At 49.3% G+C, this 23,015-nt stretch overlaps 1 protein-coding gene across 5 annotated transcripts in view; it reads right to left on the bottom strand.

Moving 5' to 3' along the window:
- Positions 1-1,346: 1,346 nt before the first annotated feature.
- The window catches only part of SUGP2 (SURP and G-patch domain containing 2), a 31,861-nt gene continuing 10,192 nt past the window's right edge, over positions 1,347-23,015 (bottom strand). For 3 of the 5 annotated variants that reach the window (XM_080928768.1, XM_080928765.1, XM_080928766.1), the window contains exons 3-11: positions 20,105-21,670; positions 17,664-17,784; positions 14,612-15,099; positions 13,012-13,123; positions 9,488-9,975; positions 8,318-8,379; positions 7,319-7,455; positions 6,558-6,678; positions 1,347-4,330 (exon numbers count right to left, since the gene is read on the bottom strand). In XM_080928768.1, coding sequence (XP_080784894.1) covers positions 6,558-6,678; positions 7,319-7,455; positions 8,318-8,379; positions 9,488-9,975; positions 13,012-13,123; positions 14,612-15,099; positions 17,664-17,784; positions 20,105-21,670 — 3,095 coding nt within the window. In that variant the 3' untranslated portion in view covers positions 1,347-4,330. Of the gene's footprint in view, positions 4,331-5,855; positions 5,943-6,557; positions 6,679-7,318; positions 7,456-8,317; positions 8,380-9,487; positions 9,976-13,011; positions 13,124-14,611; positions 15,100-17,663; positions 17,785-20,104; positions 21,671-23,015 lie in introns of all 5 variants that reach the window. The other 2 variants (XR_013975331.1, XM_080928767.1) reach the window with 2 other exon arrangements.

Genomic DNA, 23,015 nt, shown 5'->3' with positions numbered 1-23,015 from the left:
CTCTGGGCCAGGATGTAAACCCCCACCGGGGAATATGGAAGAATGGCTGCCTGCTGTCAAGATCAAACAGGAAAATAATGCTCTGAAGAATCAAGCAATTCAGCTCTTCTTAGCTCTTGTTTCCCTGCTTGTGAAATGTGGATACCTGTCAGGCCGATGGTCCCGGCTCCTGAGTCTGAAAGGACTCAGTGAAAGGAGCAGCAGTGAGCAGAAGCCCAGTCCTGAGTACTCTCTAACTGTGGGCAGCCCCTCCACTGTTCACCAGGGGTGTGGCCCCTGCTACTCCACCAGGGGCTCAAGATCCTGGAGGGTCAGTCTGGGGTTCTTGGACCACAGGCCAGTGAAGTCAGTGCAGGATCGTATGGACTAAAAGGAGCAGGGTGAGCCTGCTTCCCCTCTCCTTCTGCCCAAGGCCCCACTTCAGAGAGCACAGGGCTATGGGTGGGATAGAAAGCCGGACATTGGGGCAGGTGTTGCTCAACTCTGGGATTTGTTGCCAGAGGCAACAAATTTGTTCCCAGTGGCAAGAGGTGTGTTTCATGACAACTTGTGTAAGCATGTGTACTTTCAAGTTATTCCATGATGTGTATTGAGTACGTTTAACCCCAACACCCAGGAGGCAGAGGAAGAGGCAGATGGGTTTCTGAGTTTGGTGTTAGCCTGATACACAGCCTTCCAGGCTACTGGCTCGGTATGAAACTTTGTCTCAAAACTAAGAGTCTTCAGAGAAGGCTCAGTAAGTAAGAGCAGTGGCTGCTCTTCCAGAGGACCAGGGTTTGGTCCCCAGCACCCATTTGGCAGCTAAGTATCAACTATAATTCCAGATATGGGGTCGGGGGGGGGGGTCTGACAACTTCTGGTTTCCTGAGACATGGCATTCCATGGTACACTTACATGTAGGCAAACATACATACACATACAATAAAAAGTCAGATGGTGGTGTACACCTTTAATCCCAGTACTAGGAAGGCAGGGGCAGGTGATCTCTGAGTGAAGATCTCTGGGTTGGAGGCTTGATCTACAGAGTGAGTTCTAGGACAACCAGGCTACAGAAAAACTGTCTGAAAAAACAAAAAGATTTAAAAAAGTGTCACCTGCAACTAGGCCACTGCTCAGTGGTTAAGAGCACTGGCTACTACTCTTCCAAAGGTCCTGAGTTCAATTCCCAGCAACCATGTGGTGGCTCACAACCGTCTATAATGGGATCTGATGCCCTCTTCTGGTGTGTCTGGAGACAGCTACAGTGTGGTCATATAGATAAAATAAATGAATAATTCTTAAGAAAAGATCAGTTTAAGGGGCTGAGCATGATGATGCATGCCTTCCATCCCAGTGCCTGGGAGACACAGGCAGGCAGATCTCTGAGTTCAAGGCCAGTCTGGCCTACATACGGAGTTCTAGAACAGCCAGTACTATATAGAGATTCTGCTTCAAAAATAACAAAACCTACAAACACAAGACTTATTCTAAGGGACTAGAGGACTCAGTGGTTAGGAGCCCTGGCCACTCTTTCAGAAGACCAGAATTTGACTCCCAGCAATTGGTGGTGACTCACCATCTGCAACTGTGGTTCTAGGAGATCTGATGCCCTGTTCTGGTCCCCACGGGCACCAGGTACACGTGTGGTACAGACACACACGCAGGCAAAACACCCATTATGTAAAATTAAACGTATTTGTAAAAACCCAGTGTTTTAAATGATGGAGCAGACCAGTGGCTGAGTGGGTACTGGCACTTGTGGCTAAGCTGATAACCTGAGTGTGACCCCTGTTCCACATGGTCGGAGAGAACTGACTCCCCATCCTCCACACAGGTCAAAGGCATACACAGCCACATTCACTCATACAGACCCACACCAATTCTTTCTTTTGATTTTTAAGATTTGTTTATTTAGCATGAGTACACTGTCCTTGTCTTCAGACACACCAGCAGAGGGCATCAGATCCCATTACAGATCGTTGTGAGCCACCATGTGGTTGCTGGGAATTTAACTCAGGACCTCTGGAAGAGCAGCCGCCACTCCAGCCCACCAATTTTTAACTTAAAGACTTTTATTTCACGTGTATGGGCCTTTTGCCTGCATATATAACTGTACACAGTGTGTGTGTAGTGCCTGAGGCCAGAAGGTGACAGATGCCCTGGAACTGGAGTTACAGATGGTGTAAGTTGCCACGTAGGTGCTGGGAACTGAACCTGTCTCTGGAAGACCCAGTGAGTGCTCTTAGCCACTGAGCCATCTCATTAACCCGAATAAATGTAATTTAAAAAATATCCGTGACAACAACATGGCTGTGAAATATGAACCAGTATTTCCAAACCCAACTGTCTCAAGCTTGTTTCTCTGCAGTTATACATGCAAAACCCCCCGGAAAGGAAAGGCTTCTGTTCTGCTCCACACTGGCCATGCATTCCTGAGGAAATAAGACTCAACAACTCCTGGCTGTCTCATGTTGCTGGGGCTCACATGTGCCTGTTATTTTATTTTGTGGATGTAGGAGAAGGGGACCCTTGTGCTTTATTCTGCATGCATCTGGCTTGTCCTTGAACCACAGCTGAGTGAGGGAACACTCTCCTGTATAAGACACATTTAATTACCACACAGCCTTAAATTCAAAGGGTGTTCCGGTTAGTTTTATGTCAATTTGACACAGGCTGGGGTCATCTTAATGGAGGAAATGCCTCTGTAAGACTGGGGTGTAAGCAAGCTTGTAGGGCATTTTGTTACGATGGGGAGGGCCCAGCCTATTGTGGGTGAAGCCATCCCTGGACTGATGGGCCTGGGTTCTATAAGAAAGCAGGCTGAGCGATCAGTATGGAGCAAACCAGCACCTCTCCATAGCCTCTGCATCAGTTCCTGCCTCCAGCTTTCTGTCCTGACGGCCTTCAATGATGAACAGTACTATGGAAGTGTAAGCATTCTCCTCCCTAATTGCTTTTTTGTTCATGGCACTTTATCATAGCAATAGAGGCCCCAAGACACAGGGGGTATTCTACCTTCTGATGGTTCTAATGGTTCTTACAGTTTGTCAGGGGAAACTGAGGACAGAGGTCAAAGCCTAAATGTGGACTCTCTCCTCACCCCCATATGGCTGGAGACTCTGCCCTGTGTTCACCCACATGGCCCCCACAATGGCTGTGGTGGAGAATCGGGTGGGTGGGTACAAGAGACAGGGTGCCAGGTGGCACGGCTTGGCTGGTCACCATCATGGTAAGAATTCCTCTAGGATAAAGCAGAGGAGGTGCAGCTTCTGAAGGGCCATGCCCAGGGTTTCCTGTTTCTTCACCCTCCTGCTTAGGTATAGGGAAGTATTGGTAGGAAAACCAGAGGCAAGGGATCTTTAGGGCACAAAACCATGTCTGAGGCCCTGCTACTCAGTGCTCTTGCCCCAGGTAGGGACAAGGCAGGTTAGCCATGGGCAGCCATTCTCTCAGAGACTATGTCTGGTGACAGACCCATGATCCCAAGGCTCCAGAAGATGAAGCAGAACATCTTGAATTCAAGACCAGCCTGGGTCACAGAGGGCACCTAGAGGACAAACCTAGTTATCAGAGGCTTGCAGAATACAGTGAGCCTGGGGCTACCTCCTCATCATGTACAGGAAAAAGCCTATCATTAGGCTTGGGAGAGAACAAAGTCAAGGGGATGGTGTCATTGGTCTTGGAAAACCTCTATTTTACACTGATATCAGGCCTTGGGAGACTCATGAGAGCTAGACACTTGTCATTGGGTTTGGGTTGATGGACTGTTATCTGGTCAGGCCTGGGAATGTCTGTAATTGAGGCTGGACTCTGGGGACACACTGTTGGACCTGGGGATTCTGGTCATCAGGGCTCAGATCCCCATTTCTGACCACTTGGCACCTGTCAGGCCTGGGTCTGCACCGCCACCTTTCATGTCCTCCTCACAGGATTCACATGTTTGAGACAGTTTCATTCTGCAGCTCAGGATATCCAGGAACTGAAAGCAATCTTCCTGCCTCAGTTTCCCTAGTGCTAAGATTATAGGCATGAGCTACTCTATCCAATTTATTTTTTCTTCTTCAGTGCAGACTATGATATAACCCATGGAGGTCTAGTGACTGCAGCACGGGAGCCGGGGAGCGGGTCTGCTCTTCATTTATTCCAAGCACTCGACACCGAACACGACTTCTTAGATCCTTACAAACACAACTACGTCCAAGTGGTGACGTCACAAGTGTGTTCTAGGCTTTACCAGGTACAGAATCAACTTGCACGACTCACATCCAGGAACAGGAACACACTGGAGCCAGGGCAGGCCAGGCCAGCACAACTTTTGGAATCCATGGTCCTTGTGGGTGTGACCCTGGAACTAGAATGACAGGACAAACACCATGATAGAGACAAGGTCACACAAGTATGCATCAGGTGTCCTCCACAGCTCTGCCCCCAGAGCAGCTTGGCTGGAGAGCAAGGTGCCCCAGGAGGGGAAGGACGGCAGGGTGAGAGGAGGGTCATGTAAGCTCCCGTTGATGGGTATGAGGCATGTGCTCTCTCCCCCACTACCCATCCTGCCTCCAGAAGAGCACCCAGGAATGTCATTCTCAACTTTGGAGGCAACCTGATAGTCCCAGAGTGACAGAAACTTGGGACAGGACCATCTATGCACAATTCCTCAATCATCTTGAAGACCCAATAGACCAGCACAAACGAAGCTGTCTGGAGAGAAGCTGAAGCTATGGAGTAAGAAGCATGCCCAGGCGTGTGTGCTCCACTTATGGATGGGAACTCCTAAGAGTCCACCATGGACAAGGGTCCCATTCCAACCCACAGCCAACATGGAAGCTGCTAGAAAGTGAAAGAAAAGACCTGAAGATGAAGAAGCTGAAGCCTGGGGTCCCTGACCTGTCATCTTCCATCCTGTAGATTACAGTGCTCAAGGGTCAGACTGTGACCCAGGCAGTGCAGCATCTCCATAGCTACAAAGACCTGTGAGTTGCCAAGACAACACAAGAGAGTGAGGTAGGCGCGGGCTGCAGCAGATATGAAGAAGGGCACACTGGGAAACAGAAGGTAGAGCTAAGCGCACCGCCTGTGAGAGTTGAGTATCACTCCAGCAAGATCCTCCAGCCGTGCTCATGACTGACACCTGACCAGCGTGTCCCCAGCCCCTGACATCAGCCTTCCCAGACTTCTAGACTGATTTCAAATGCCCAGCACTGTGGCAGGGAGGCTGGGACACAGTGAGAGTGTCTGTACCAAACAGGGGCAGCAGGCACAGGTGGAGTTAGGCTCCAAAGCAGACATCCATTGCAGCTGAGCTGTGCCGTCCTTCCAGAGGCTTCAGAAAGACACTGTCCATGGAAACTGGGCCGCAGCATCATAGCACACACCTGCAGGAGCCGCGCACTGTGGAGGCTGGAGATAAGGACTGGGGTTTTCCTCAGAACGTACTTTCAGAAATAGGTGTATTATAAGCCCCAACTATATTAAATTGGGGCTAAGATTTTGACAAGTCTCTGAAGACAGGGTCCTGCTACACAGCCAGGCAGGACTTTAACTAGCCCTAGGTGTCTCTGCCTGAGCCTGTAAAGCTCTCAGACACCATTGCTCAATAGCAGGAATCCACAGTGCTCCCTCTCCGCTGGAGCCTGTCTGTTTCCAGATAAGCTCTGAAGACACAGCAGCACAGGGCTCTGGAAGGCAGGGCTGTGGAGACCTTACAGAGGAGCCGGGCCCTGGGCACCAAGGCTGAGAAACCATGCTTAAAGGGGAATAAGATGAAGGACAGAGTCAGAAGCAGGACAGACAAGGTGCCTGAGTGGCTGCTGCACTGCGCACAGTGGCAAGGCCTGATGGAACCTGACCTAGGGATGTGGAGCTGGCCGAGTACACACCGAGGCTCAGGCTGCAGGCGTCCGGGACAGGGTGACGGGAAGGGCAAGGCTGCTTCGAGGCTTATCTCTGTCGCCAGTGGCTCTGATCTAGTTAGGAAGAGAATGGCTGTTCAGAACTGTGTATGGAGCATGATGGGAGAGAAGGTCAAGAACCAGAATGAGGGCCGGCAATAGGGATCAATGGGTGAGGGAGCTTGCTACCAAGCCTGAGGACTTGAGTTCAATCTCAGAGTCCGACATGGTGGAAGGAGAACTGACTCACAAGTTGTCCTTTGCCGTTCCTATGGGCACCTCAACACACCTACTTACACACATACACACAATAAAAGTTAAAAAGAACCAAGAGTGGGAAAGATGAGGCCTGTAGACCCTTCACAAAATAGCACTTGAGGCCCTCAGGAAGAAATGTAGTGGCTGAGCAAGACCACTAATCAGGTCTGTCCTAGCTGCTGGACCCCTGAAAGGGACTGTCATCTTTGAGAGAAATCTGGAGCAGAAACAGGGAAGGCCAAGGGTGGCCTGTTCAGGCAGAGGCACTGAAGGGATGATGGGAAGGCTGGGACCAGTAAGCTACCCTTTTGTTGGGGAGCTTCCTCCTCTGCATGCCTGAACAGGAAGAGGGCACATGGCAAGAAAGGCCCTTCTGCCTCCCTCGATTTTCCTTCTGGTAGCATCGGTGCTGATTTGGGTCCCGGCACGCACCTATTTGCTGGCCCGCTTGTGTCTGTACATTTGCATCATGCGCTGGCGGAAGACGTCAAAGGTGTCTTCTTTCTGCTCAGGCCCATCAGCTCCCAGGCCCTCTCCTTCTGAGAGGGTCCCCCTGCAGAACAGAGGTGACAGTCAGAGGTAGGATCAGGAGTCCACTAGGGTGCACAGGGTCTTGGGACAGATATCCAGGGAGGAAATACAGTCACAGGGCTGGGGCATGGTTTAATGAGTGCTTGCCATGTGGTGAGGCCCAGAGTTCTCTCCCTAGAACAACAAACATTAAACAAGAAAAAGAAGCCACTAGCTCATGGGAGCATGGCCTTTGTGCTTGAGACAGTCTTTTAATTAGCCCAAGTTGGCCTAGAACTCACAATTTCCCTGCCTCAGTCTTCCAAGATCACAGATAAGAGCCAGCTAGGCCTGACTGGAGCCCTCTGTGGGTTTGCAGTCTGATCAAAACAGGTCACCTTACCCAGGGGTATGTTGGTGCTGAGGGACACATCCTCTGGACATATGATCAGGGGCTGAGGATTTGTGTTTCCATCCTTGTAGCCTGTAATGGCTTCCAGAAATACCTGTGCCATTACTAAATGTTGCTTAGATTTAAGGGTCAAGAAGCTGTTCAGAGGCCTATATAGGAAGGAGCTGGCTACCGTGTGCACCGGAGTGAACAGCTAGTAAAAAGACTTGACTGTATACTCTGGTATAGCCCGAACCCAAGGCACCCAAGTGTTCCCCCAGCCATGTCATACACGCTGACGGGCTCTCGGATGCCCTTCCCAAGGGAGCCCAGGCCGTGGCCTTCCTTCCAGCCCATCTTCTGCAGCATCTGGAAGCCCACGTTCTTGTCTGTCAGTTTCTGTTGGGTAAACTCCAGGTCCTTGGGTTTCTGAGGAGAGAAAGGTGGGTGGTAGGTCAGTCTGTCTCAGTGCACACTGGATCTCCAAGTGGTTGAATGGTAAGCTCCACTCACCTCCAGCTTCCCTGTAACATTCTTGGGGGTGTGACTTCTTTCCTTTTTTATTTTTTAAGATTTATTTATTGTATATGAGCACACTGTAGCTGTCTTCAGACACACCACAAGAGGGCATCAGATCCCAATACAGATGGTTGTGAGCCACTAGGTGGTTGTTGAGAATTGAACTCAGGACCTCTGGAAGAGCAGTGCTCTTAACCACTGAGCCATCTCTCCAGCCCTGGGGTGGGACTTCTTGAGGCCAGGTCCCTTACCCCAGGTTAGAACTGGTAACTGGCTGTGGAGTAGCATGCTGCTGCCCTGTACTAAGATTATGAGGGAAACCCTGTGAGGAGGGTGAGGCCCAGGCCAAAGCAGAAATGACTGAACAAGAGACCTGTAAGGATGAATGGCCCTCTGGCAGCCAACCTCTTCTATGAGTGGACTGTTCTCCTGTGCACTGCATAGTTTATAGTGTAGAGCTGAATGCAATCCCACTCCAGCCCAGGCTGGCTCCAAACCTGAGATCTTCAAGCCTAGCCTCCTGAAGGCAGCGAAGCAATAACAGGCATGCTATGCCTGGCTGCTGTCTTGGGGATGAAGCTTGCTGTGATGTCTGGGCCAGCCAGGAACTCCTGTGCATAAGTAACCATCCTACCCAGCCTTTTGAGCACCTAGGACAGGCACATGCTCCACACCTAGCTCTGTAAAGTGCCTGAAACTTCATCACAAGCAGCAAGTCAACCATTCTGATCCTGAACCTGCAGGGGTAGTGTCACAATGTAGTCACACACACCTTCTTTTTGGCTATGGGACGACCCCGAGGCCTGTCGTAGGCAATTCGAACTGGTTCATGGACTGGAAGACAAAAGGGAAAGATCTGTTCACATTGAACATTTGCCCCATGCCCTTAGAGATAGACAGAAATGCTGCCTGGTGAAGATGGTCCACACCTGTCTGCCCATCCTGTCTCCAGCTCTCAAATGCTCTGTCTGCTGATCTGACTGTGAATGGCTGTGACGAAGCCAAGGGCACCACTCCACCCCAGAGACCTGCTGCTCGGGCTGCTTTCCACGGTGACAGGAGCACTGTCCTGCTGCAGGCAGGCGACGGCAGCACTATGCCCTCCTAGTCAAGCCCCTAACTGTTCAATTTGAGAACACAGAGCTCAGAAAAGCATCAAGCTCTCATCATGGAAGTCACTGAAGATAGTGGCAGGCCTGTCTCACAGATGCGCAAAGCACCAAGGTATCTGATGTAAGATAGAAGTATGGTTCAGCTCCTGAGATACAGGACACAAGGGTCACAGTGGGGCCACTGGCCATCACTACAGTGCTAAAAACACATCTCTGAGAACTTTGCCAAGTAGACATCTCTGACTACAGAGTGAATTTTACACAGCCTGCAAGGTCCGATGGTTCCTGTCTCCCCAGTTTCACTACAGGTATGGGAGAGAAACTGTGTGCCTCAAGGTCGAGGGTGGGAAATAACAGGTTGAACTTCTATTACAGTCTAGTGGTGAGAGCTCCTTGTAAGGAAGGAAGCCCTCTTACTGGACATGCAGGTCTCGTGCTAACACGTTAGAGCGCAGTGCACAATGACTAAAAATACTTTCAAGCCAAAGCATAGGCCTAGGGCCCACACAGCACTAGCCTGGTTAGGCTCTCCTGCCAGCACTGTGAACCATGGAGAAACTGGCTGTGGTGGTATACCTGCAGTTCACCCTGTGAGAGCTGGCCAGGAAGATTTACTGTATGAGGCCAGCACAGACTAAACACGTATATTGTGTCAAAGAAAACCACCACAAGACCCAAAAAATTCACTCAAATCCTAAGTTCTAATGCAGAAAACCCTGTGTACTGTGCCAGGCACTTGGGCCCATCTGCACACACAATGCTAGCAGATGCTCCGAGAAAGTAGGGTGACTGGCTACTGAGTGTGCTCCTCACTGACTACGGATACTCACCCTTTGACTCCTGGATGAGACACACCCTCTTTGGGGCAGGGATCATGCCAACTTTCAGTGACTTGCTGCTGATTCTCTTCCTGGGGAAGCAGCTGCCAGAGGAGACCTGTGATAGGCCAGGGGTGCCGGCCTGGTCTTCCCTGGACCCTTCTCCAGGGATGCTGTCAGTGGGGGAACTGCCCTCAGAGCCTGGACACTTGGCAGCTCCTGCCTGTGGCCTGAGAGTGCAGGTCTCCTCTCCGCCCTCGTCCTCCTCGCTCTCCTCCTCATCTTCTTCTTCCTCCTCAGGCATCACCTCGGGGCCCTCCAGTGCAGCCTCCTGCTCAGGATGCCCCTCCTCTGGCTCGCCCTTACCCTCCTTGCTGGCTGTAGGGCTCTGCGCTGAATCCCCAGCCTCACCCGTGGAATGGAAGGAGATGGATGGGCACAGTTCCAGCACCTTCTCTCGGTAGAACTTGAAAGCTGAGCTGCTCTGGTCATGTAGGAACCTGAGGGGAAAATGCACTGTTGAGCTGCAGGAGTGAGTGTGAAGCTCCTACTTGGCGTAGGACAGAGGCCAGGCCTCCCTGTGACCTTGCTATGGGTTCACAGAGCAGCTAATGGGAGACAGGATGTTCAGACTCCTGTAGGACTAGGACAGCCGAATCTAATAATCTTTGGACGGGATAAGATTGTCCTGAAGTTTGTCAAGACAGGATGCTTCTGCAAGTTGCAAGAGGCACCCCCATTCCATCCCTACCAAACTCAAAAGAAAAAAGGAATTAAAAAAAAAAAAAAAAAAAAAAGGAAAAGCTGTGAGGCAGCTCAGCCAATAAAAACACTTGCTACACACAGAACTGAGAGCTGAGTCCACAGCAAACACACAGTAATAAAGTAAATAGATGAAGGATCTGAGATGCCTGAGCAGCAACAGAAGCTCACACACCCAAAGGCTCAGAAGCCCAGAAGTGGCCAAGGGAGAGGGTACTCTTCAGCCTGCAGGCGCACTAAGAAGTAGCATGTTTTTTCCTTTAATATTTTTGATGATTCCGTTCTATTTTACTTTTTTATGTGCATTGGTGTTCTACTTGCATGTATGTCTATGTAAAGGCGTCAGATCCCCTGAAACTGAAGTTACAGACAGTTGTGAGCTGCCTTGTGGGTGCTGGGAAGATCAGCTTAACCTCTAAATCATCTTCTCCAGTACCGAGCCAGGTTTCTTAACCTCAGGATTTTTCCCCCAAGATACTAACAAGTTGCCACAAAAAGTCTCCCCTTCTTCAATGATGCTAGAACCCAGGGCCTAGTACCTTACCCCACAATCCCCCACAGCAGCCGCTTTGTAAATGTCCCAACATTAACAACAAGGTATATTGCTCTTACAAGGGACTTGAGTCCAAGTTCAGCACTTACACCAGGCTCACAACACTCTGTAATTCCCATTTCAGCAGACCCAATGCTCTCTTCTGGCCTCCATGGGCATTTGTACACACGCAGTTCACATAAACTCACACACACATATACAAACATTAAATAAACAAAAACTAAGAAGGAAAGGAAATTGGGGAAGACATTCAGTGTCTGGCTTCCTTGTGTCCATAATATCAAGTGCACCAACACTCAGGGACATACACATGTAACAGCACACACAGGCACACAAGGACATGGTAGTTCTAGCAAGTACAGACTGATGAGCAGCTGACTGACTGGGGACAGAAGAAGTGACAGACAGAAGGTAGAGCACAGGGTCACGATCGGGTTGGCTGGTACAAAGGGTGTGGGGGGCAGAGCTGAATGCTGTGGGGTCAGCATACAGGACCATCCCAGGAGGACTCAGATAGAGCAGAGGGGAGGAGAAGGCAGTGCACTGGTAGCACACACATGCTCTGTTTTACTCCTGGCCTCCAGAGAGGCCTGCTGTGCTTCTCTGCTTTGTCTCTAAGTGCAAGTGAAGCCAGACCAACCACTAGCTGAGACCTCAGAAGCCATGAGCCCAAATCAACCATTCCCCGTTTATGTTGTGTGTGTAGTTGTTCTGACACTGGGGAGGGGCAGGACCTACCAGAGGTCCTGGGGTTCCCTTCATGAACACATTGGACAGCACTGTTGAAGGAGTATGAATTGAATGACACACTGTATGTAGGCTAGCAGGGGATCCAAAACCAGTCAGGAGGACAGATGTGCAGGTAGAAAGGAGAGGGGTCTGGGAACATTTTTGTAGTGCTAGGCTAAGTGGGCAAGTGCTTGGCACTGTACAAACAAGATGGCTCCCTGGTACTGAGAAGGGTGTGTGGGACTTCTCTAGGTGATTTTTACTGTAAAACAACACAGACTAACAAAAATTCCAACTGGGTGTGGTAATACATGCCTTTAATCCCAACACTCTGGAGGGCCAGCAAGATGGCTCAGAGGATAAAGGCATTGCCTGCTTCCAAGCCTGACAATTGGACTTCCATGGTGGAAGGAGAGAATAACTCCTGCGAATTGTCCTCTGACCTTCACGTTTGCTTATGTCCACCACAAAGTAAACAAACCGTGTAAACAATAAGCAAGAACAGCGAGGGTTCTTTTCAAACTGTAGTCTTCACTGAATTAGGGGAAAAAAAGCCCAACTAACAGCCTGAAATGACAGTACATGTGCGCAGCAAGCAGGATGTGGCTCTGAGCATGGTACACTGGCTCTCCTGTGGGCAGGAAGCAGCCTGAGCAGGACAATCAAGGGCCAGGGCTGAGAAGTGAAGGACACACTAGGCCCAGGCAGCCAGAGCAGCATGCTGTTTGCATTGGAACCACAAGTTCTTTAAGACATGTAAGCAGCCTGTCTGCCCTCTGCCCATTCTGCCTGCTTTCCATCCTTCTGTTCTGTGCTTTTAGAAGCAGGACCTCAACTTCCCTATGTAGCAAAGATGACATTGAACTACTGATTTTCCTGTCTCCACTTTCTAAGTGCTAATGAGGCAGGAATGGAACATGATGTGGCTTATGCAGTGCTTGCGACAGACACTAGGGCTCAGTGCATGCCAGGCAAGAAATATATCAACCTAATTCCAGCCCTGGCTCAAACCTGTAAGTCTCTAACTGTACTCCACTGTAGCACTAGGGACAGACCAGGCCCCTTGCACCCAGCAAAACATTCAACTACATTTTCAGTCAGATCATGACATAGCTCTCCAGCAAGGAGGAGGAAACTCAACAATGCCCATCTTAATTCTGGGAATACGTGGGCATAGTGGAGGTGGGAAGGTCTCATGGCCTCTGGAGGAGCCTAGGAGCATCTTCATCACAGAGGCCTTCCACCACAGGCTGGAGTTTCCATAGTGTCTGGCTGCTCAGGGGTGGCTGAGAGGCACAAATGCTACTAGGGTATTCAGCCCTTTGTCTGTGTGAAGGTGAATGGAAAGGAGGGCGAGGCCATTTCCTGATAACCTGGGTGAAGGCTGACCCAACAGACGTCAGCTCTGGGCCAGGCTCAGCTGAAGGTGGACCCCATCCTACCTGCTCACAGCATGTGGGCTATGGGGTGTGGTGGAGTCCAAGGCACGTACCACAGGTCAGGGTTGTCAGTGCTGTTCTCTATGCTGAACTGCTCAATCTCAGGGCCAACCTGAGCCACAAATCTGGCCAGCTTCTCGGCAGTCTCCATGGTCTTTGCATCCACTACAAAACAGAAAGCAGTGGTCGTGGCTCTTTAGCATGACTCAAGCTGCCTATCCTGGGTCCTTCCCTGTACCATGTGATTCTGAAGTCTTCTTATTGTCACAATTAGCCAATAGGCAGATTGTGGCAGAAGCATCAGCAGCCCCGTGGACAACTGGGCTGGCTGAGGGGAACAGGCAAATGGCCATCATCCTCATCACCTCAGCCAACAGACTGCCAACCTGTGGCTCAGACTCTTGAAGCTTAGGTCAGTAGACACCCAGCCAACAGCTCAGGACTCTGCTGGAATCAGTCAGGAGCAGAGAAGCATGGGTGGTCTATGGTGAGGCTTGGGCACTGTATAGTCTGCTCATGTCCCACCTAAAGCTGGAAGGGGCCCCTGGGCAGTAAAGGAAAGCTGGCATAACCAAACTATCAGCATCATCAGCAGTGCAGCTGTGCAGAGGCAGTGGTACAAGAGGCATCTAAGGAAATACCATGGGGTATTTGAAGTACACAGACCTCAGGACAGGTTGGAAATACTGGCAATGGTTTTGGGACATCGCCTGGAGGTGAGTGTCTGCCCAGCAGACCTGTGGCCTTGCATTCAATGGCTAGCACTGCCAAACCCAGACTAATGAAGACACTTAGCACTGCCTCTGTTCGTACTTCATATTCTCACCCACCCCAAATAATACAGAAATGATTATTTCTATTATTTGAGATGAGGTCTCATATAAGTGAGGCCGACCATGCAAGTCTGGGATGACAGGTATGTCCAACAACAGCCAGCTTCATGTAGTGTGAGTACTGCTAGATGCTGTAAGTAACCTAGGCAGGATGAAAATGTAGAAGAAGCCAGGCACTGAGACAAGGATGTGGCAGGTCAGTGGCTGTAGGTTCCAGCCCAGTCCCAGCTATAGCACATGCCAGACCAACCAGAGCTAAAGAGACCCTGTCTCACACAAAATAAGCTCTTCCAGGCCATGGTGGTACATGCCTTTAATCTCAGCACTTGAAAGCAGAGACAGATGGATCTCTGTGAGTTCAAGCCCAGTCTGGTCTACACAGTGAGCTCCAGAATTACATGAAAAGATCCGGTCTCAAACCTCAAACACAAGCAAAACCAAGCAAAGCAATAAGAGGTGTGTGCAAGTTCTCTGAAAACTATGTCCTTTTCCATGACTTTCACTTCAGTGGACTCTGGCACACACGAGGGTAATGGTGGCATGATGAAGACTCAGGCCTGGCCTGGCCACCCCAATATCAGCACCCCATGGGAGGGCCAAGCAGGGACCTGGGTAGCAAGCACTTTGTTAGATTATCAGGAGTCGGGGCTCAGGAGGAATATGAAGGACAGTGTGGCCATGTATCCATCCTGTCCAGGTTCTGCTGACTACTCTAGCTTGCTATCTTCCCCAGACTGCTGAGCACCTAGCATCCTGACTCCTACCACCCCAAGGGACCCAGATGAGCGTGGGACAGGATGGGGTAGGAGTGAACACCTACTATTAGCAGAGGGGCATCGAGAAGAGGCTGGCAGGGCTCCAGAGTCCTCCCCTGCTGTTGGCCGAGGAGATGGGCCCAAGGCTCCAGGGCTGGAGGGCTGTGGACAGGGTTTGACAGGCTCTGGTAGGCAGTCCTGGGCAGCATCACTTGAATCCCGTGGTGGTGGTTTCACCCTCAAGGAGCCAGAAGCCTGGCGGCCATGGTGTTTCTGACGAGTGCCCGAGGACAGGGATGTCTGCTGGGCAGTGGTGGCTTTCTTGGCCTTCAGGCCTCGAGGACCCTGGGAGCGAAGCAGCCGCCTGCGTTGCCATGGGAGGAGTCTGCGCTTGAGGCTTCGCACAGCTTGTGCATACAGCATGGCACGCACTGCACACTGGGCTGGCGTTGGCCTCCGTTCCACGACAGGCCAGCTGTGGGTCAGTCTCTGTGACTCTGCCAGCTTCAGCTTGTAGTACTGATACTCCAGGCTGCTCTCATCAGACAGAAACCTGCCAAGCAGACACAGGGCAGAGCAATGTGAAAGCAGTTCTGTGCCTCCCAAGTGAAGAACGAGGCAGCTGCTGCCCTCTGCTGCTCAAAGAAAGTCAGGAGCTTTGATTCAGCTGGATGTAAAGAGGCTTATTCTTAGTCCTAACACTGGGGAGGCTGAAGCAGGACAGCAGAGAACTCGAGGCCAGCCTGGACTACAAAATGAGCCATTCTCTTTTTGTTTCTCTGTGTAGTCCTGGCTGTCCTAGAATTCGTTCTATACACCAGGATGGCCTTGAACTCAGAGATCTCCCCACCTCTGCCTCTACCTCCAGTGTGCTGGATTCAAAGTATGCACCATCACTGCCTGTTGAATTATTACCTTTTTATTTGTTTTGTTTTTTAGATAGTCTTACTATATAGCCATGGCTAGCCTGGACTCACAATATAGACCAGGATGTCCTCAAATTCACAGAGATCTATCTGTCTCTGTCTCCAGAGTGTTGGGATGAATGGTGTATAACTGAGCATTTGTTGGATTCCTTTTCTACTTTGGTGAGCAGCTATGAGGTAGCTCAGAGCCTTGGAAGCTGTAGGCTCACACTGTCCTGCAGCTCTACGGCAGACAAGAGGGGGAACCTCTTACATGGCCAGATGGCCAAGTGCTCTGTGAGCTTTCCCTGTGCCATTGAGGGAGGTGTGGCAAGACTGAGGGGATTCCAAGTCACCTGCAAATGTACTAGGGACAGCTGAATAAACTAGGCTGAGGTGGTCACCTCACCGACTCCCTCAGGTACAAGATGTCAAACCTCTGATGCCTGTGAAAAAACAAAAGGAATGGGAACCTGTGTCCTCCATTTGGACCCTAGCATTCTCCAGCTCATTAAACAAAAACAAAGTACAAAATAAAACAGCAACAACAAAAACCCAGACAACTGTCACAGTTGGCCCTGTATACCCAGGTTTGCTGCTTGGGAGTTAGCTGAGTTTGGATGTAACACAGAACGAGAAGGGACAAACTCCTTTATCACTAAAGCTATGGACACAGTCACATTCCTCCAGTGTTTCCAGCCAGCTGGAGACTAGGTAAAACATTCAAAACAGTACATGAGGTGGCACACACATACAACCCCAACACTGGGAAGGCTGAGGCAGGAGGATGTCAAGTTCCAGATCAGCCCAGACTACACAAAGACTTTCAAAATTCAAAGCAAACCATGTGCTGGACACTGTTCTGCATGGGGAACTGAACACCAAGAGTCTAGGACCCAATGGTCTTGAACTCAGCCCTTTGCTGATACTGGAGGTGACAAGTGAAAAGTTCCTGGATCACTGACTGAGAGTTCCCCAAAGGCTGAGGGAACAACTGCAGAGCCAGAGCCCTACTTCCCTTACAAAGTACAAGTGCTGAGAGCACCAGCAACAGAAAGAAGCACAGCCACACTCCTGTGTGCACTGTCTCTCCTGCCACCCCAGCACCAGAGCTTAAAGCAGGAGGAATGCCAGAGTTCAAAGCTAGCGCCTCCACCTCACACTACCAAGTATGGCTTCTTCTATCTGCCACCTCTAGTGGTGACCATCAGCTGCTAGGCTGTGCCCAGTGTCTCTGTGGCAGAAGCAGTCCTCTCTCTAGGTCAGGTCTCTCTGGTGACATCACCCCTAGGCCTCTATACCAGGATGCCTTCTTATCAAACGGTCTTAGCTTCCCTCACCAATCTAAGGCCACCCAGCTTCCTCCCCTGCTTTTAGCTAAGTATCCTGCAAGCACGGTGCCTCTATCTGTAAAGCAAGGACAGTTTTAGACAAATTCATAGGTTGTCAGTGTAGAGTCAACAGCAACCAGGGCTGGGCCAGGAGGATCCCTTTAGCCCAGAGAGGCTGGGCATAGCTTAAGCCACAACTTAATATCCTATCTCTTACAAAAAAAAAAAAAAAAAACAAGTCAGAGAGGCTGGAGGGGCTAGCTCAGAGATTAAGAGCACTTCCTGTTCTTGCAGTGAATCCAGGTTGGATTACTACCAATCACATGGTGGTTCACAATCATCCATAACTCCAATTCTAGGAGATCCAATGCCACCTTCTGACTTCTCCAGTCACCAAGCATGTGGTACACATGCAGGCAAAACACTCTTCATCCTTAAGTTTTTTTACAGAGTCTTTATCCTGTAGTCCAGGCTGGCTGCCAGTTCTGACCTTCTTGCTTTCCAGGGCTGTAAAGTCTCTCTTCATTACCATGTGCTTTTGGGATACCTGTCTCTTTGCCTCCTAGGACAGTCCAGTAGAGAAGCGAGTGGTGCTCAACTGCTTTTGCAAAAGATAAAATAGGTCTAGAGACATGGCTCAGCTCTTTAAGACTACTTGCTGTTCTTCTAGAGGACCCCAGTTCAATTTCCAGCACCTAAATGTCAGCTGAAAACTGTCTCTAGGCGATCTGACATACACTTCTAGTCTCCTCAGACACAAAATGTGGTACAAAGACATACATGCAGGCAAAAAACTCATACACATAAAACAATTATTTCTTAAATAAGAACATGTCCTTAAAAAAAATTAAAAAAAAAAAAAGACAAAATAACCATCTTACCAGTAAGCAGGGTCCTGCAGGAGAAGTGTTCTCTCTCTGGGGGATAGCCTTCCTTGGATGACACGCATGACAAGCTGGTCAATCGTGTCCACCACCCTGTGGTCCGCCCGCTGGGGAACTGCTGCAATACACAGAATGGATGTTGTAAGGAATGGTGGACCACAAAGGCCTGGGGACCAGGACAGCGAGCTGTAAGGCAGCAGAAATCCACAAGGCCATTAGCGCTGGAACCTTCGATCATAGAAAGCCTGGTTGAGAAAGAAAATGTCCTGCTGAAAGATGTCCCAGCTTAGCCATACATAGTGAGAGTCACTGGGCTGCAGAGAGTAGGTGTAGACTCCAGAAAGGAGCTGCTAAGCATGGATCCACTACCACTGTACACAGGCTGCTTCAGTATTAACGTGGAGAACAGGTGGAGTGAGATGCAGCTAGAGGCAGTGGTGGTACTGTATGCCTGTGACACAGCATGAGGACCGTCTGACCCCAAGAGTTTCTAAACAGTTGGGCAAAAGAGTAAGACTTTTTAAAAAACAGCTACCAGGCAGTGGTGGTGCACATATTTAATCCTTAGTATTCAGGAGGAGGAGGCAAGCAGACTTCTGTGAGTTCAAGGCCAGCCTGGCCTACAGAGTGAGTTCTAGGGCTACAAAGAAAAACCCTGTCTATAAAATCCAAGAAAAAGAAAGAAAGAAAGAAAAAAAGAAAGAAAGGAAGGAAGGAAGGAAGGAAAGAAGGAAGAAAGGAAGGAAGAAAGGAAAGAAGGAAGAAAGGAAGGAAGGAAGGAAGGAAGGAAGGAAGGAAGGAAGGAAGGAAGAAAGAAAGAAAGAAAACTACTCTAGGGCCAGAGAGATGGCTCAGTGGCTGGTATGACAGACAGTGAATGCCTGTAACCCCAGTGCTGTGGGAGGTGGCAACTGGAGGACAGATAGAACTTGCTAGTCACCAGCATAATTCCAGATTAAATAAGACCCTGTCTCGAGAGTAAAACAGTGTTAAGAGCCTATACATTCACACATATAGTACACACTCATACTCTATCCTTACATATATATGTACACACATAAACTCAATTAAAATACCTGAAAACAAAAAATACAAAAGACATCACTGATGGGGCTTAGTCAAGAGCACAGGCTGCACAATTCAGAGGCCCTCTCATGCATGCCTGTTAAATATGCTAAATATGTGCGGTGCATGCGCACATGTGCCAGATGTGGAGGTCAGAGGATGTGGGTGTCCTGTCATTCTTTACATCTTATTCCTTGAAATGGTAACTCTTACTGAACCTGGAGCTAGGCTGGCAGCTAGCAAGCTCTAGTAGACAACAACAATTCTGGTCCCACAGAATTGGGATTATGGGTGTGGCTACAGTTTTATATGGTTGCTGGGATCTAAACTCAGGTCCTTACACTAATTCAGTAAGTGCTCTTATCCACTGAGCCATTTTTCCAGCCCTGTCTTTTTTATCTATGTAACTAACTGTGTGAAAGGATGTGTGACTATCATCGCCTGCAGGTGGCAGCCAGATGACATGAGTCAGTTATCTCCCTCTGCCATATGGGTCACAGGGATTGAATGTAGGTTGTCATACTAGGTGGCAAGTGCCTTTAACCCATCTTACCAGGTCCTCATTTAGTTTTTTATTTTTTATTTTATGTGTATGGGTGCTTTGTTTACATGTCTGTATACGACTTATGTGCCTGATAACCTTGGAGGTCAGGACGCTGGACACCCCAAACTGGGGTTACAGACAGTTGTGAGCTAGCATATGGGTCCTCTGAAAGAGCAGCCTGGATCATCTCTTCAGCATCTCTTTTGCTTTCTGAGTCAAGAACTTGCAGCAATCTTGTCTTTCTTGGCCCAGGCTAAAATGACGGGCCTGTATCATCGTAACTAGCTCAGTGAGCACTGAGCACCTGTAGAGGAGAGGTGACACTAGCTGAAGCAGCTGGGCAGTCCTATGGCTGGCCACACAGCTGAGCACTCAGAGCAGAGGCTGCCAAGGAGATGCTCAGTTCTGCTTCAAAAACCTCTACTACTACCAGGCAGTGGAAGCCCGAGGAAAAAGTGGGGTCATTTACACATGATCAGTGTCAAGATGGAGCAAGTGCTGAAGAAACTCAGATAAGTTGAGATATCAGTCCTCTCAGAGTATGGGGAAGCTGAGGCAGGGGATTTAAAGCTTGAGACTAACTAGTCTAGGTTACGTATCAAGAGTCCAAGTTAACAAAAAAAAAGAAAGACCAATGAGGGCTGCAGTGGTTAGCATGCTTGCTGGTGGTCACGAGGACCAGAGCGCAGAGTCCAGCCCCAAGCAACATAGGCGTCTGTTCTCATTATAACCTAAGACAGATGAACACACACACACACACACACACTCTCTGAATAAAAATACTGTAGCATTGGTAGTGATAACATTGTTTAAAAAAAGAAACCCTTACCTTGGCTCAGAGTGCTTGTTGCCCAGGTCTGAGCCATGGTTTTCTGTTCTCGGGGCTCTGGTGGCACAGTCCTCTTGACCTGGAGAGGATAGCCACTGGCCATGAGCCAGGCCTTCAGGTGGTCTATGTACTCCCTTCCGAACAAAGTGGAGTCCTCAAAATTTGGGAAGTAAGCTGGAGATGGGGCAATGTCTTGGAGGCCCACAGCCTCTAGGATCTTCTCTTGCCGGAAGGAAGAAGCCAAGGAGAAGGTCTGGCCTAAGAGTGCCAGGGACTTCCTGCACAGAGAGTTGGTAGTCTCCAGGGCCACAGCCAAGTCCAGTGGGCTAGTGAGGGTCTTCATCTTGACACTCAGCTCATAGGCATTACAGGCCATGAGTAAAGGCGTGACGCCCTTCAGCAGCCGGTCCTGGAGCCGCATAATGTACTTGTCGAAGGGCTTGATGATCTCAAAAAAGCAGTTTTTGGTCTTCACAGCACCTTTGTCTAAAAGCATGTTTAAAAACTCATTATCAACTCGGGGTGTTTTCAGAGCAGAGTGCTTTAGAAACTTGATGGTAAAAAAGCAGAAATCTCTGTGCTCTGGCTTTAAGGAGCATTTGAAGGAGGCCAGCATCTTGGCACAGGTCTCAGTTTCCAGTTCAAACAGAGTCTGGAAGAGCTGGGAGAACTTGAGGTCATCCTTGATAGTGTGGAATCCCGCCCACTTGATGATCTCTATGCCAAACCTTGAGAACACATCTGCCTTGTCTATGGCATCAAAACCCAGCTTCCTTCTGGGGAAGCCGAGGGTCCTAAGGTCCAGCCCCAAGGGAATCTTCAGAGCAGCGAACTGGATTTCATCCAGCACTGGATTTGTCCCAACGGTCACATCAGGACTTGGGGTGGCTTTCTGGATTTGGTTAGTGCCCTGAGGTTTGGAAGTAATACGACTGACAACAGGCATTTTCTTTGTGGTCATGCTTTTCAGTGTGATAAGCTTCCCAACACCCTTTGCTCCAAGCAGGCCCTGAGTGTCCCCCTTCGCTAGTAGAGTGCCTTCCTGGTCAGCCATATTTAGAGACCGACCTCTGGCCAGGACTTGCCCACTGCTTCTAGACACAGAGTCCACTTCCCCAGGATGGTCCACGTCATAATCCCGACTTTCCTTCTCCATCCGCCTGGAGGAGGCCAAGTCTCCTAACAACGAGGGCCCAAAACCATATTCCTGTGACCAGGAGGATTCTTGAGAAACGGAGTGGCCCAAGTCTTGTTCCCAAGAGCCACAGAGCGCAAGCTTCCAGTCCTGAGAAGGAAAATGTCCCAGATTCCGGTGGCCAAAACTCTGGTCCCGGGAGTCAGTATGGGACGGTTCCAGATCCCGGCCACATTCTTTTCGAAGATAGCTGTCCTCACCAACCGACTGGTTGCTAGATCTGAAGGAGGGTCCCACAAACATGTCACTTCTCAGACCCTCTCTTCCCAAGTCTAGTGAGTACACTCCAGATCCGCTGGCAGAGTACCTGCTATCACCATGAATGTCCTCGTAGACATCTGCTCTGGCTCTTGAGCCTGTCCTTAAGAGATCTGAAATAGATGGCCACAGACAGACAGAAGGCACTTTAGATCATGGACTATAAGAGAAGACACGTGTGAGGTACAAACAGTTTGTTCTAACATTGTTAAATTGGGTAGACGGGCATCAGGAGGGTTTAGTGTTTGTCATACGTAAGAACATGAGGTCAGATCCCCAGAACCCACAGTAAACCAAGCAGGTGTGGCTGCCTTTAATCTCCCATTCTCAGGAAGTAGAGACAGAATCCCTGAAGCAAGCTGGCCAGCCATAGTAGCAGAAATTGGTGACTTGACTCCAGGTTCAGGAGGAGCCACAGCTTCAATAAATGACTGGGGAAGATACCTGTACACGCTGGGGACACAGATGTACACACACACACCAATGTGGCCTTTCCCAGTGTTCTTCCTATACAACAGCAGGGAGCACTGCTGCTCACCGTTCTTTGCTGTATTTGGGAGGATACAAAACCCATGGGAAATGAGCACCTCTGTGCTATGGAGATTCTACAATGCCATTACATATAAAGTAGAAGCATCTTCTTCTTCTTCTTTTTTTTTTAAGATTTATTTATTTATTATATGTACATACACTGTAGCTGTCTCAGACATACCAGAAGAAGGCATCAAGTCTTATTATAGATGGTTGTAAGCCACCATGTGGTTGCTGGGAATTGAACTCAAGACCTCTGGTAGAGCAGTCAGTCGGTGCTTTTTTTTTTTTTTTCACTTTATTATACAAAAAAGGGAAAACAAAACCTCCACAGCAGGCCTTAATCTGGGACAGACATGTCTAAGCTGCTCCCAAGGTACAAATTCAAGTGTGGTGGTTGTTGAAACCTACAAAATACTCCTTAAATATTAGAAAAAGAAGGGTCCCAGTGCTAAAATATACCCTGGGCAACCTCTGACAGCACCAATAACCCCCACCCCCCCCATCTGTAAGAATTTTCCAATACTTGAAATGGGAGGAACACATGTCATGTTCAAAGTTGTTTCGAAGTGAAAACACACTCCATTCAATTCTAACAGTCCTGGGTGTTCAAACAAGATGGGGTTCTCTGCAAGCCCTCTGGGGAACTTAAAACCCTGGTTACTAAATCTCAGAATAAGGACTGTAGGGGTGGAGAGGAAGTCTTCTCTTTTAGGAATCTCCATCACATTGTCCAGGCAAGTGTCTCTGCCTTTAAGGACAGGCAGCTGGGCTACAGGCCGTTCTGCGGAGAGCCTACTTCCCACCCCTGGCTTCCATTCAAGAGGCAAAAAAAAAAAAAAAAAAAAAAAAAAAAGATAGGGCAGCACAAAACCCAACTGCATGAACAAAAATTCTGGCCAATGTATTAAAAATGAAATTCACCAC

Source organism: Micromys minutus, assembly GCF_963924665.1.
Source record: "Micromys minutus genome assembly, chromosome: 14".
NCBI lineage: Eukaryota > Metazoa > Chordata > Mammalia > Rodentia > Muridae > Micromys > Micromys minutus.
This window is presented reverse-complemented; position numbering and strand designations above follow the sequence as displayed.